This window comes from Colias philodice, chromosome 17 (assembly GCF_061535455.1).
Source record: "Colias philodice isolate Cphi_HAF_F1 chromosome 17, ilColPhil1 Martin Lab GWU primary, whole genome shotgun sequence".
NCBI classification, from domain to species: Eukaryota; Metazoa; Arthropoda; class Insecta; order Lepidoptera; family Pieridae; genus Colias; species Colias philodice.
The window spans coordinates 6,504,326-6,519,554 of NC_143102.1; the positions used below are offsets into that span (position 1 = coordinate 6,504,326).

Genomic DNA, 15,229 nt, shown 5'->3' on the forward strand with positions numbered 1-15,229 from the left:
TTGATGCAATTGCAGTTAAATAATTTATTAGTTTGGTTAATCAATGTCTTATCTGTACCTACTTCGATTGCTTTATAAAGGAAATGCGTTAAAATAAACGAACACTTATATATTTTTTATTGCAATTATTATGATCATCATCAACTAATAAAATTTTAGAAGACATCCATCACTACAAGACAATAAATTAGGTAGGTATGTAATATGTATGAACTTATTACTTATACCTATTATTATTTTTTGTACACATTATTATTTCTATTCCGGTTCATGAAATAAAATACTAAATTGTTAATTGAAATACAAATGGAATAAATGTTTATTTACCTCATAAATTAAAAACTCTTTTACGCAAACAGATTTCGTATCACGTTTCGTAGAATAAAAAAAAACATTAACGTAATTTGCTATTTTACATACGTTTTTGCGATTTTAAAGGGCACTACCAAAATTACAAGAATAAATGGCGTAATAGTAGACAGACCGTGATTTTACTAGATGACGATTTTAACATAAATTGAGTGAAACTATCTCCGCGAATTTATGCACATGGGAGCGTTTAAAACCTGCTAAAGCCGGCTACACACCTACATGCCGCAGAGGCAATATTGGAACAATCTCGGTTGCACGGCGGTTGGAGCAATTTCATCTGTTCCCTAAATTTCCCCTGCTTGCCTATATACATCACAATTAAGGAGCCAATAATAATTAAGGGTGCAATTCCAATATTGCCCCTGCTGTAGGTACGTGCGTAGCCGGCTTAATATAGAAAATATAATATGTTAATGACAATAAGTAGGATTGACGTTAAAACCTCTTCATTAAAGCCTTAAGTGTAGGTATAATATACATTAATAAAGTAGTGCGATTAAACTTATACCGTGTAAAGTATACCTACTATATAACATTAATCACGATTGGGGTCTGAAGAGAAAGTTTAATTCGCTTTGAATTACTTATTACTTAGCTCATGAATAACTTTACCATCAAACACATTCCTGCACGTTCATCCTTTATGTATACAAACGCAAAAATAACATTCAATTATCATCTAATGTATGAAAAAGTGTGTTTTTGCGGAGCAACGGAGTTAAACGGATTTTTCCATAGTTTTTAGGTCCTTAAGAATTATTCCTCGTCAGAGTGCCACTTATTTTAAATGGAGGAAATCAAATTTAATCTGCACGTCTCAAGCTTTTGACCCAGTTCTCAATAATTAGAGAAAAATGTTTCTTTTCACGAGTAGATTCAACGATTTATAACGTTTAGTCACAAAAATTGGAATAAAAAATATCACTCTATCGTGTTTTTTGTAAGAGCTATCGCTCATTTTTTCAAATGGTTAAATCCGTTAGGTACCTTAAAAATCGACAAGCATGTGTAAATTATCTAAAATGACACAAACACAAATTCATTATCATTGTCGTTCCATAATACAGATGGAGCTAGCCTATGCAATATGCAGTGCGTCCCTCAAGGCGACAAGGTAACGCAATCTCGGTCGCTACACTCGCATACTAAATACCTTTAATATATTCATCCGGGAAAAATCGTGGCCTACCTGCTCCAGGTCCACGCGACGCGAATAACAGAAACAAAAATTCTCAACAAAAAGGTCACCGACTTGCTAAACAAGACATGATTCAATTTTTTTGAAGTGAAACTTCTTTAGGCACGTTAGGAAAATTTCAAGGTCTCGTCATGGAAATACCGTCACGTCATGGAGTAAAGCGACGATTTTGCTATCTTTAAATCTCGCCAAAGATGTTTCACTTCTGACACGTGTACTCGGCACACACGCTCTTTTTTTCTATTCTTTAAAAAAAATTATAAAGCGAATGCATGTCTTTGAAATTCGTTTCGAGCGCCGTAAATGGAATAGTTCACCATATTGACATTTGGCAATGACACCGACCGAATAGATGTTGAAAATAGTATAAAATATTTACTACTTTCCGTTGCGAGGAAGCAGGTGACCTTATTCACATTGTTTTTTATGCCTTTTTAATATACCTATGTATATATGTGTCATAAATCATACTACATAACATATTTTGTCACGTGTTCTGCATTTAACATGCTAATATATTGTATACGGTTAATTAAATTCTATGTTATCTTTTTCGTATAATCATAGATCTTATCTTTAAAAATTTATTTTATTAAAATACGTTATTTCTTTCTTAATTCTCATAATAGCTAAAATATAGCTTCCCGCTGAGCCGCAGTCTAATCGACCTTTTATATTACACTAGCGGTCCGCCCCGGCTTCGCCCGTGGTACATATGAAAAATAGATGTTGGCCGATTCTCAGACTTACCCGATATGCACAGAAAATTTCATGAGAATCGGTCCACCCGTTTCGGAGGAGTATGCAGACTAACATTGTGACACGAGAATTTTATATATAAGACTAGCGGTCCGCCCCGGCTTCGCCCGTGGTACATGTTTACGTTTTCTCTACATAAGAACCATCCTCGTACTTCAAGGAATATAATAAAAAAAGAATTATCGAAATCGGTTAAGCCGTTCTCGAGTTATGCGCTTACCAACACATTTTGCGATTCATTTTCATATATAAGATTACAGCCACCTGTCTTCATTAAGCGTTTGTGATTGGTAATTACTAGGTACATTCCTATGACGTACGTTAAAAAACCACGAGCTTCAATCTCAAAGGAAATTAATCTTGATCGTGGGTAAAGAACAATGTTAAAACACACAAAATGTGAAACGACTATAAAACATGAAATAAAATTTATACCACTTTGCTCTCAGATCAAAAGCTATTGTTGTGAAAAACTGCATGCCTCACCCATAACTCATAAGCAATTGCTGGAGCGGGAAATTATTTACAAGTAGTAAATCCCCGAAGACAACCACTCCTTGGCGCCAGAGGTAATAAATTTTGCAAGTCAAAGCATTAAAATCTCGTTAAAACGCTCTCGAGTATCAGCGGTGCCCCCATACCTAGTAGTTACAGCTCGTCGAGTCTGTGGTTAATGTAACGTAATGAAACAACCGTCACTCACGAGATGGACGCGGTGCCTGACATTGCCAAAGCGCAACAAGTGAACTCGCCCAACTAGTCGCCCAACTAGTTGACCGACTCGTCGCCCGATCCATCGCGCTAACGCTAGAATTGGATGCCGCTGATCGCTGCCAAACTTTATTGCATTTTCTGACTCTCGACCGTATAAATTCAAATAATTCTTGATTATAAATTAAGTGGATTAAAAGAATTGAATGCGCTGTTGGTTAAAACGTTTTATAAGTGTTTATAAGCGTTTTATGTTATTATCTGCAACAAGAATATAAAGCCGTTTTGGTTTCTTTCTTTTGAAAATTCGTACATCTCGAATCATTTTATAAATCCTTAACCCGCCATTGGTGACCTCATATGTCTGTGAGACCGGGCAGTTAAAGAAACCCAAATATTTTTGTCACCGTTTATCGAATTGCACTGTGGTTTCGAGTAGCTGCCTAATTTCGCGCCCCCTACCCTACCCCTACCCCACGACAGCGACGCGGGCGCACGTTACTGAGTTTTGGCCCCAACCCGGTGCGTGAGACCGGCGTCACCAACTATGTAAGTAAAATGGTTATTGTGTATTTTTTTTATTTTACTTATTTTGATAAAGCTGTTGTTGTAATTTATAGTTTAATCATATAATTCTATTATTAGTAAGCGTTTTGCTAGATTTGATCGATATTTTACAAGAAATTCCGTGTTTTTTGTTCAAATTGTGAACACTGTTTCAGCATGTCTTACGACAGTAATCAGTGTCGTCTCGAGGCTCTTTTGCAAGAAGCAGTATCTGATGAGGACAGATTACAAACGTCATCGGAAAGTGAATCTGGAAGTGACTTCGAACCAGATAATTTCGAACCAGATCGCACGTAGTACCAATAACTTGCTCTAGTTGTTTGGCTGTTGAAGATGAGTGATTTTAGTATTGTATATTTTTTTTTTTGGTCGAAGTATTACCATTTATGTTACTTCATTTTATGTTTTCAGTGTCATAAGACTGACTAAGCCTAATTTTACTGTTAAATAATTAAGATTGATGCTTTATTTTTGAGTTTTATAAAAACTTTGTTAAAATACTTGACAATTTTAGTTATTTCAAAGATGTTGTCTTATGCTAATAAAAGAGATTTGATTTATTAAATACCTATGTTTTATTGACAATAAAAGATCAAATTTTATATCTATCCCAATGAAAAGTAGCATGAACCGTAAATTACAGATAAACTCGTAGTCAAAAACCCCGGTGCGTGAGACCGGGGTCACCAACGCTGTAAGTCAAATTCACGTCACCAATGGCGGGTTAAAGGAACCAATTCAGCGTTTGGTGACCAATTTTGCTCCATTTATGGTCTACACGGTTTCGGCAGCGCAAAAAGTTGTTTTTCAACACGCCCATCGTGTTTCGGTCTTGATTTTGCTCACGGCGAGAATATTTGTCGCAAATTCACCTTTCAATTCATTGCTTCCAACTCGGAGTCATTGTTTATTATTATTAGACTTGTGAAAACAATAAACAATGATTGCCGTGTAGGGATCAACTTCATATGCTTTGGACCTTAGCATGGGTGCTTTAGGAGAAAATGTTTTGTTCTTCATATTGTAACGATGTCCATAATAAGCTTGATATTTTGGCCTTATCAATTTACTTTTTCATTGTTAAGTTGTCTTTAAATTATAAATGTTATCACTAACTGTTAACGTAACTACCGCACGAATTGGCAATACATAACACTATTTTAAGTTTTTACAACACGCCGAGTTATAAGCAGGCAACGAGTTTATGCCATATGGAATAAATTGCTTCCCGCCGATTAATACCAATAATGCCATGTAGAGACTGATGATACATACACAGATCTAGTTGGTGGATTGATCTAACGACCAATCGGGACGTTGAGGAATGCCGTCGCAAGGTCGGGTACGTTCATCGACCAATATGAGATTTATTTTACAATCTAGAGAATTATTACAAATAATTTATCTCTTGAGCTATAGTTTTTTAAATAAAATATTCAAGATTTTACAAGATAGACTACACGGTTAATCACTTTAATAACTGCGCAATAAATTGATAGTAGGTAAGTCAAAAAAATAATATTTTCCACTCGTGGCGTTCACCTTTACGCGAACTGTCACGCGGTCGTAGTATCACAGAATATACATATAATAGTAGATAAACGCTACAGAACGGACACTCTCCGCCCCCCGCCAAAATTAAACACTTACCTCAACCCGCACGATCAGTCTAAAAATGGTCCACATTTTTCTACAAGGACGATACGCAACGGAGATTGACAACATTAATCAAATTGACTTAAAGTAATTTTATTATTTTGGATTTGTGATTATCGTTTTTCGTAGAAAATGGTTAGATATTGTGCTGTTTACGGATGTATTTCATCAGAAAAACGCGACTTTTTTTAACGCTAGTCACAAATGTGCCAACCATAAAGCGTTTGCAGTCTCTACAGTGTGACTGTCAAAACGATAATTTTGTATGGAGTGTCCGGGGTGTGGTAGTACTCCATTATTCAAATAAGTAGGTAGCAATTAAACTTGAGCGCGTAACCAAACTGAATTTTAATACTATGACACAAGGCCACGGAAATATTACAAACTTAATTTTGCATATTGGACAATAAACAAAAACATGTTTGACTTTTAGTAAGCCGCGAAACATGAATACGGATCACATTTTATTTGGGAACACTCGAAGAAACATAATAGTAAAAAAATCAAAAATGGGTTAAAAAATAAATAAAATCATAAAAATACTATACCAAAACATTTTCTAACGAGTGGGCAATTCATCAAGTATTTCCAGGGTGTATGCGGGGGTTGTTTTTTCTTCTTGCAGCTCCTATGAGAGGGGTGAGAACACCGCTCAAGCGTCTTGCCGTGCTTCGTGAACATTCCGAGTACACACTAACACTTCCATAGAATGTTACATCACTAACACTAGCACAACACTATTCGTTAATCGATGATCCCATCACCGAGTCACCACCACAATTCACAGAGTACTCAAATCATCCATAGCCATCACCGTGCCAGGCAAATGGCGCACGGGTGCGGACTTTAACTGCAAAGAAAAGAAACAAAAAGAATGTAGTAACCCCTTTCCCCGTCAGAAAATAAATAAAAGCGAAAATATAACTAATGAATCAAAGTAGAGTAGGACGGTGACACATTCAATAGTTAAGTGCCCTATCATGAAAGCACGACAAAAAACATATACGTTATTTTTTTAACGTCGCGCCGCTCCGTTATGAAATGAAAGTACAAGTCTGTGTCAATGTCTCACTAGAGAACTGACATATATTCACCTTCGCCTATTCGAAACCTCCTACATTATTTAATCTAAAAAATGTACATCAATAATTTCACGTATCGTATCGAGATCATCAATAAGCAGAACCGGTAAAGCCTGTTATAATTATTTATTTTATAAAATAATATTGTTTGTATAGAAACAACAGTGCGGTAGACGACACCAAATGTGGTAAAGGTCTCATTACGAAAGGAAAAATACAAAACCGGTACCTACTGGAAGTTTTTTATTATAAAGAAGAAACCGAATTGGTTCAACCAGAATTTGAGCGTCGCAAAATATCCAAAACGTTATTTATTAAATTCTATCAACCATATTAACGCAGTTTTTTTAAAGCAAACAAGATTTACTTTCATTCAGCGAAATTGGAAATACAGCTAAGTACATATATAAAAAGAGGTTTGTTTAGTTTTATCAATACTACAAGGCCTAACTTTGTTAATGAATAATACTTTTTATGGAGAGCATTGAAAGTTTTCAAATACTGAATACAAACAGAAGAACATTTTGATGAAGAGACATTCAGAACTATCAATAGATCCACTCCAACTACAATAGACGACAATCAAGGTGAAACACAAACGAACAAAAGTTCAAAGAAAACTATTAGGAAAGCAAGACGTTACCGCCTGACTTGTTTAGCATGCGGTCACAGACCGGCGAAGGTCAAGGCATACACTCCACGTACCTACGAGCAGAGCACAACAAGGACAGCTTTATCGTCTTCCGTTAACTTTATGAAAACGAGTTCTGTTTCAATACTCATTCGATGAGGACTGACGATTTTGCTACTGTATAGGAAATGCGGATAAATATCTTTTGATTTCCGGCAAGACTGGACATACCTTTAACCAAGCACAGTATTCCAAGAATTAACCAATAAAACATTTAGACTTTTATTCAACCGGCTTATCCTTATTGAAGTGCGTTTAAGGAAAGTTATCAATTATAATTTAAAAGGCAATAAATAAGGTTTTCAAACGATCAAAACATGGATTTCTCTTGCATTTAAGTTGAAAAGAAATCATAAATCTGAAAATATCGCTGCTCCACCTAGTTCTATCTTGTCCTCTTGTCTCTATAAATTTGTCATTTGTCACAGTAGTATTTATTGGTACTATGGAGAGTGAAGTACTCCGAATATGGTATCAACAAGCAGAGATACATAAGTCCAAACAACCGGGTCCACACGACGAGATAAGAAACCGGATATTAATAGCTATTCCTTCTATACGGACGTCAAAGGAAATAAAAATAAGATAAATGTATTTGATAAAATGTATTCAACTAATGTCGAAACTGAAACCGTATTAAACATTTATAATGGCATAATTATTATATTCCATGCGTTTAATAGCATTTTGACACAAGGAAAAATAAATTTAAATTGTTTGGTGTTGATGGGAACGAAACTAAAAAGTTTTTATTTGATTCTTTTCAACTAGATTCGTATTTATGAATTATTCTTATACCATTTACCATTTACCAACCCTTCAAAATATAAGGTTTCAATTGCTATATCGACAAAGTCCAGACAGCAGACACATAACGACTCCCTAGACAACAGATGTTGTGGTTTTGATATCTGAACTCGACTTACATGAAACTGACCCTAACGTGGGTTTTAAGGCGAAAGAGGGAGGTGAACGTTCATTCGAGCTATGACGTCACGAGAGAGGTCGTGCCCTCGCTTAGAAATAGACGACAAAAACTTCATATATCACAGATATGCCTCGAGGAAACACATCCGACGTGACATTCAACTTCCTCTCGAAGAAATATGTTCGTACAACTTCGATATTAGGCAATTCGAAAAGCTGAATGCAATAAACGAGTAATGGATATTTATCACGCTAATGCATTTATAATGTTTATAGATGCACCCGTCTGAGAGACGCCAGTCAGCTGTGCTGGTGTCGACTTACATTCGTCTATTGTATCGCTATTTTCAATTGTAATGCAGTAAGGACTGAGGCTCGATGAAATGGCTGAGCAAAGAATAAAAAGTCAGCAATCGACGCGAAAGGTTTTCAATGTTCGCTTATCAAAGCGTATAATATTTTCACAGCAGTCAGTTTGCACAGCAATAAAGCAGCAACAGTGTTGGTAACATTATGTTTTAGTGACGGCGTATCGATTGAATTAATGAGATGTGGGCACACGTGTGGTCCGTGTGTAGAATTGTGGATAGGACTGCAAACGACCACGTTATCGCTTTAAGAACGTTTTATAGCCACATTGCCATTTAGAGACAATAGAGAGAAGTTATTAATGTCTAGTGTATCAATATTTGGACGGAATAGTACAACATTCATTAATCCTTTGTCATTATCAACCAATGGCCGAGTGATAAAACGTTAAATAAAATATCGAATGGATCTATTGCGACGAGGATGAGATACTTTATTGCAAGCCAATAAAATATAATAAGTACAATCATGTTGTATGGTTGGATATCTCAAAGCTTAGAATTTAATTTATATAATTGAACAGATTAATGCGATTAATTGTTGATAGCACAAATGTAAAATGAATAAATAATTTGTTTCAACAGTCTAAAGCAATATCAGCGTTGATGACAAACAGATATTAAATATTCATCGAGTCAATTAAACCACGAATTACACAGAGGTATCAAACCCGCATATCTGAACAGTGAATAGATAAATTTACAGCATACCTAAATGTATTGAGTAATTGTAGGTTGGGGAAAGTTAAGGAAGATTCAACTGAATTTGAAAGATAATATGGATTTTCTACAAAACACAAGACGAAAGTATAGCAAGCTTGACTCAAGATTGATGACCACTACTTTAAGTCGTTTTTCTTACGCTGAGTCATAGATTGGTTCAATTCAATGGAATCTTAACCGGTACAAATAAAAACTACTTATGTCTTGTCTTTACGGGCATGTGTTATGCTAAACTACCAGTTTCTTATGTGATTCAGTTAAACAATTTGCATGTTTTAATGAGTGCCTACTAAAATATCGAGTTCTTCCATCAGTATATATTTTAATTATTAAATTTGTGAAAATATTTAATATTGGTATTTTAAGAGTGTTAGGAATAATAACTACCACACAGTCAGCACACAACAATATAACACCGAAAAAATAGAAACAATCCCTAAAATATATATATATATACATATATATGTATTCCTATGTAAAATTGTAAATGTCACCACCCACACTTAGCCCCAGTTACCTTAAAGTCCAATATAATTGGACCAGCGTACCTACTGTTAGAATAGGAACACAAATTGAAATTGCCAATTGCTACTATATTCATGGAAAAATTCAATAACACATCCATAGCGAGAAATATTTGACGGCAGATGTGTCTAACAAGGTTGGATGAATTAAACTAACAAATAGCACAACTTTTCAAACGTATTATTAATTGTACATTAAATATGTATCAGATATGATATATATTCAGTTGTATACATAGTAGATGCCTGCAGGGACTTTGAACCTTTATTTTTTGTATGTTTTAAAATGTAGTAGACACTAAACAGAATACTTGATCATGTTCTTGAAATATTCTCTCAGATACTCGCAAAAAATAAAACAGGATATCTTCTCAAATTATCATTCTTTTAAAACTAGACAAATTTATACATTCTGCATATAATATGCAGTTCGCGAGATTTTGTATCAAATGCAAATTGGAAAACTTGTGTCAAGTGACTTGATAGTTGATACTATAAAAATCTTTCTTTGAAATTCAAGCTAAAGTTATATTTAGCAGCAAATTTCTGGAATCGGGCGATCCCAGTCCCTTGTGTATAGAAAAATTCATAAAGGAAACCAAACTTTAAATTTACTAAAACATCAACCCATCTTGGACCAAACAATTTTAGAAAATGAGATTTTTCTCAATTTTCTTTTTTTATATTTCTCACAACATAATAAATAATAATATAATACACTTAAACTCGACAGTTTGCACTATGTGTACGCTCTACTATAAGTTTTTTTTTTTTGTTATTTACTTTAAAGATAAGTACTTTTGTATCCCATTTCAGTAATTACACATTGAGCAAAATTATAATTTGATGCTGAAAAAGCTTTAAAATTGACTAAAGATAAAGCCTACCCAATTTTGCAGGCCCCATGCGTAGATTGTAAGCCCCTTACGCCCTCCTACTTACAGCCTTAGATAATTATGATATTCATGGACACGGAGGCATTATTTAACTGTTTAGTACTTGTTTAACCTCGCGTTATCTCGCCAAGCCTCCTTCGTCATACCTACCTAACTAATCATTTCTTATCGCTGCTTCACAATGACGTGACGGTAGCTCTTGTGATTTCACACAACTTTATACACATCGAAAATTACGCGAATTAATATATAAGAAGGTCGAAGTACAAATTAGTACACCTTATAGTTATATAACAATTTTACAATGAAGCATTTCATTTCGAATCATTACTTTAAAGTTTAAGATGTAAAACGTTTTGTAAATATTGTCATGAACGATTATCAGGTTGTTGTTCGAAAACTTATTTATATTTCGCTGATATTCGAACGTTCAAAGATACAATGAACTATGCTGTTTCTATACATACAATTGCTTAGAAATACTTAGTTTGCACCATGGTGAAATCCAACAACAATAATAATTGAAATTCCAGACTGCTCCGTGGATCGACGGCGAGGTTGTTCACCTCAAGGACTTAATGGTGTGTTTTCTAATGCCTTTATTGCTATACCATTGATTTTGCTAGTGTTTATGGAGATACATGGTGTTTTTATTCAATCCGAATGAATTTACTTGAAATTTATGTGTCTGTGCCATTGTTCTCTATTTGCTTTATACATTTGGACATTCATTGCTCTGTACGAAAATAATTATTGATAAACAGAACTATTTGTTGTTTAAAGTCTGCTAAAAAAGTCGAGTAAACAAAATAGAAATTCTACTTTCATCTTCTATAGAAAACTCTACATTCTAATAACCTATATAATTGTGACGCTAGCAAAAATTAAACAAAAAAGTAATCATGTTATTAATTGCCCACGTGACCAAATAGAAATGAGACGTTCAACACGTGTAGAATATGTGTGTATGTGTGTGTAAACGTACAGAGTAGTCCACAAGTTTGCGATAGGCGGAGACTCATGCAACTGATTACAATTATTATTAGTCTGTGTAATTACGAGGCGCCAGATATGCGTATAGGCACAGAGGAAAATTAATAAATATTATTATGTACTCTGTTTGATAGATAGTAACGGGATATGAAAGGATAACAAGATATGAAAATATTTAATACCATTCATATTCTACAATGAGGTTAAGTGTCCGGGGTGTGTATAATTAATAATAGTAGGAATATAATTTTCTGCTTTTTAAAATGTTTCTCTTTTACCCTACTTCGAAGACTAACTTGCTGCAAAATTTATCGAAATTTAGTTTTTAAATGTGTTAACTATAAAACACTATGTTATGACTACAAACGTGTGCAAACACAACAAACAACGCTCTACAATAACACAAACAGTGTAAAAACAACGTTATCATTTCGATCAAAACCTATTCACGTAATATAAAATGAACTTTACAGTTCTCTAGCTATGGAAAATTTACTAGTTATTTCATATTGTAACACGACTAATGTATACAATGGGCATATCTCTAAATGTTTTCCGTATTATTTGTTATTATCAAGATATTGCTAAGTTCTCCCAATATCAAGGAAAGTTTATAGACTTGTAATATAAACAGTGGAGATAAGATAACGTCCGTATTACAGCATTTAATTATTATCAATATTACTCTACCTAGATATGATTAATTGTTGTTCTTATAACTCTACAGTACCTACGTAATCGACGGCTCAATGTGTTTCCCTGTGTACATATATCGATTATTTGCATATCGTTCAATTGGTTTACTTGTAGGCTTCAAATTCCATCTCAAATAAAGGTGATTAAAACTACCGAATATGTTAAAACTTCTTCATGAAATACGTAATTTGACGGTAAAGAAACAATGTATCAAAACAATGTGAAGATCGAACGCGTAACTGACGATCTTAGTTTCTATCGTGGGTCATCAAAAAGCGCTTAGGTCGCCACAACACGGCTACATATAACATGTACAGAACAACCCGTCTCGCCGAGATAAATTATTGTGGAAAATTACCGAGTGCTGAATTTTTTTAATCTACTTTTACGTTATCTGCTAGTTTGATTCATTGCTCTGCTACTCGTAAATCTATCAGCATTACATCATGGAATATAAACAATCGTTCATTATTCACAACAATGAACACAGAGGATGCTCGCTATTACAGTTATTGAGGGATTTTATGCGCATTATCTAACTAGACATAAAATACATTAATGGCGTGAGATAACTTAGTTATTCACGTTCGCTCCCGTTTCGAACATCTTTTAACTCTACAAACTTTACGTCTCGGAATATTTTTATATAAGATTATGTCAGAGCTGTTTGTATTTAGGTATCAATAGCGAGAGTTTGTGTATGTAAAATTTTATACCTGAAAATTTTCCTAGTGCAGTTGGATTTGTCGCCCTTCAATAAACGGGACGCGCGCCAAAACTAACACCAATGAATTCTGATTTCATTATAGATTGCTGTTTTAAAGAATTTTCCTACTATCAACTCATTCATTCTATACGCCAATTCGTTATAATTATTAATGTAAAATATTTTTATCATTTGATTTACGACGTATCATGTATGTAATCTCGTTCATAATTGTTTACATTATTTTATTTATTTATACACGATAACCTTTAAAACTATTAATCGGCTTGTAACTTTTTTATTGGTATGTATTTAAATCGGTTAAAGACATTTAAGAAACGTATCCACCAAAATTTTACATAAATTCAATCTTGATGTTACATAAATTAATATTATAACCTTTAAATTGTAACATTGTTTTAAATTTATTACCTCTGGCGCGCTCAAGGAAATGAGAAAATTTAAAAACAGTAAAATATAATGATTGCATGTATGTATTATGTGTGTGTATCTATAGGTACTAATATTATAAAGCTGAAGAGTTTATTTGTTTGTTTGTACTAATTTCAACTAATCTCAGGAAATACTGGTCCGATTTGAAAAATTCTTTCGGTGTAAGAAAGCCCATTTATCGAGGAAGGCTATATATCATCACGCTAAGTCTACTAACATGAGCGGAGCAATGCGGGTGAAACCGCGGGAAACAGCTAGTGGGAAATAAAATTGAACGGCATTTAATTAATTTTATCAATATACAAAGTCTATTATAAAAACAACCTGCGAATATAATATTATATATTATGGTCAAAAGGGGGTCACACATTCGAAATAATAAACATTGTCTTTTACTTTTAAATGTCAATTTGCTCAGTTTTATAATGGTTTTATTTATTTATGTGTGTATTTTAAACATATCGATTTGTATTCTAAAAACAGCATTCCTGAATATTAGAATCCATCAGTAAGTTTTGTCGATTTCTTTGAATATAATCTTGATTATATTCAAAGGTAAGGTTTCTATGACAATGAGAGATGAAAATCTGAACCAAATATAATTATTGCCTATTGATATCGCCGACCTAAATTGAATCTAAATGTAATCTTCATGGAATTTTTCAATATTAAATCATCAATTTGGGATTTACCTTGTGATTTTCTTTCAGAATAAAGTCCTTTATGAAATGTCTTCTTATTTTCTATTTTCGAATTGTCTTCTGCTGCGAAATTACTATATTTATTCGTTTCTACAGTATATTTTTAATGAAGTAATTTATGCATTAGCCATACACATTTCACAAACAAAATGTATAAAGTATTCATTTCTATAATTAAACTAGATTCGTGTATTTATATCTCACTACAACAGGTAGCAAGTTAAAAGTAACTCAATTACACGAGGAAGGTTTTCTGTAGAAGCGTATCTTTAGCAAACTAAATTTATAGTTGACTACGCACGATAAACGGTATATCGTAGTGGTTAGTTGGAATATTTTAGAATATTCCATAATATAACTTACGGGTCTAATGAAAGCTGAATGCTTACAATTTGCGGACTATTATTACTGTTTGATTTCTCGTCAATGACTGTCAAGTGAATCTTAGATTAACTATGAACGTATTTTGATGATCTTTTAATAATACCTATTATGTGTACAACTACTATATTTATGTACTTACTAGGTAATTCAATATATTGTAGTTTATATTTTAACAAAACTATGTATTCCTTTAAAGTTTTCAAATTGTATAAAGTAAATTATTTCGTTGTTTAAATTGTAACGCATTTTGCATAGCATAAATTGTTTATCAGTTCTTTTCATTTATAAAAAAGGTCGTCAACTTCCATACATTTAAAAGCAATACTTTTTATTCCATTTTCGGAAAGAGCAGGTGACCTTTTATATTTTTTTAATATTATCGGTATTTATTTGTTTATAAATCGACAAAAAAAGCGTAAATAATTTTCTAATGACGAAAGGAGTGTAGAAATTAGAATTTGAGAACGCACGTCATTGTTTGAGGATGAAAAAAGTATTTAAAACATTTATGAATATGTAAACAATTCGAAATCGACATTTCTTTCGTGACTACGTTTACGTCTTACGTCTTCATTTTTAAACATTCGTTATTGACGGTTAACTTAAATTATTGATAACTTAAAACAGCTTTAGAGGTTATTTACTTCATTTCTAAGTTTTATGTTTCTTTTACATTTGAACGTAATATATTCATACACATAGCTAAACACGAGTTCACTTTTTATGTAAAAAAACCTTTAATTATAAACTCTTTATTCTATTGTTTTTATTGCGTGTAATTGTGCACAAGCAATAAAAACATAGCTACCAAATTAAGGGAAA

General features: G+C 33.3%; 2 protein-coding genes across 7 annotated transcripts in view; one reads left to right on the forward strand and one right to left on the reverse strand.

The window, feature by feature from the left end:
• LOC149481131 (glutathione S-transferase 2-like) overlaps positions 1-15,229 on the forward strand; it is a 280,674-nt gene that overhangs the window by 119,033 nt on the left and 146,412 nt on the right. The window lies entirely within an intron of this gene.
• Pde11 (Phosphodiesterase 11) overlaps positions 1-15,229 on the reverse strand; it is a 194,359-nt gene that overhangs the window by 101,679 nt on the left and 77,451 nt on the right. Inside the window, exon 2 of one of the 6 annotated variants that reach the window (XM_089705538.1) lies at positions 5,812-6,113. The exons of the other annotated variants lie outside the window; for them this stretch is intronic. Coding sequence (XP_089561664.1) covers positions 5,812-5,944 — 133 coding nt within the window. The 5' untranslated portion in view covers positions 5,945-6,113. The remainder of the gene's footprint in view (positions 1-5,811; positions 6,114-15,229) is intronic. 6 annotated transcript variants of the gene reach the window in all.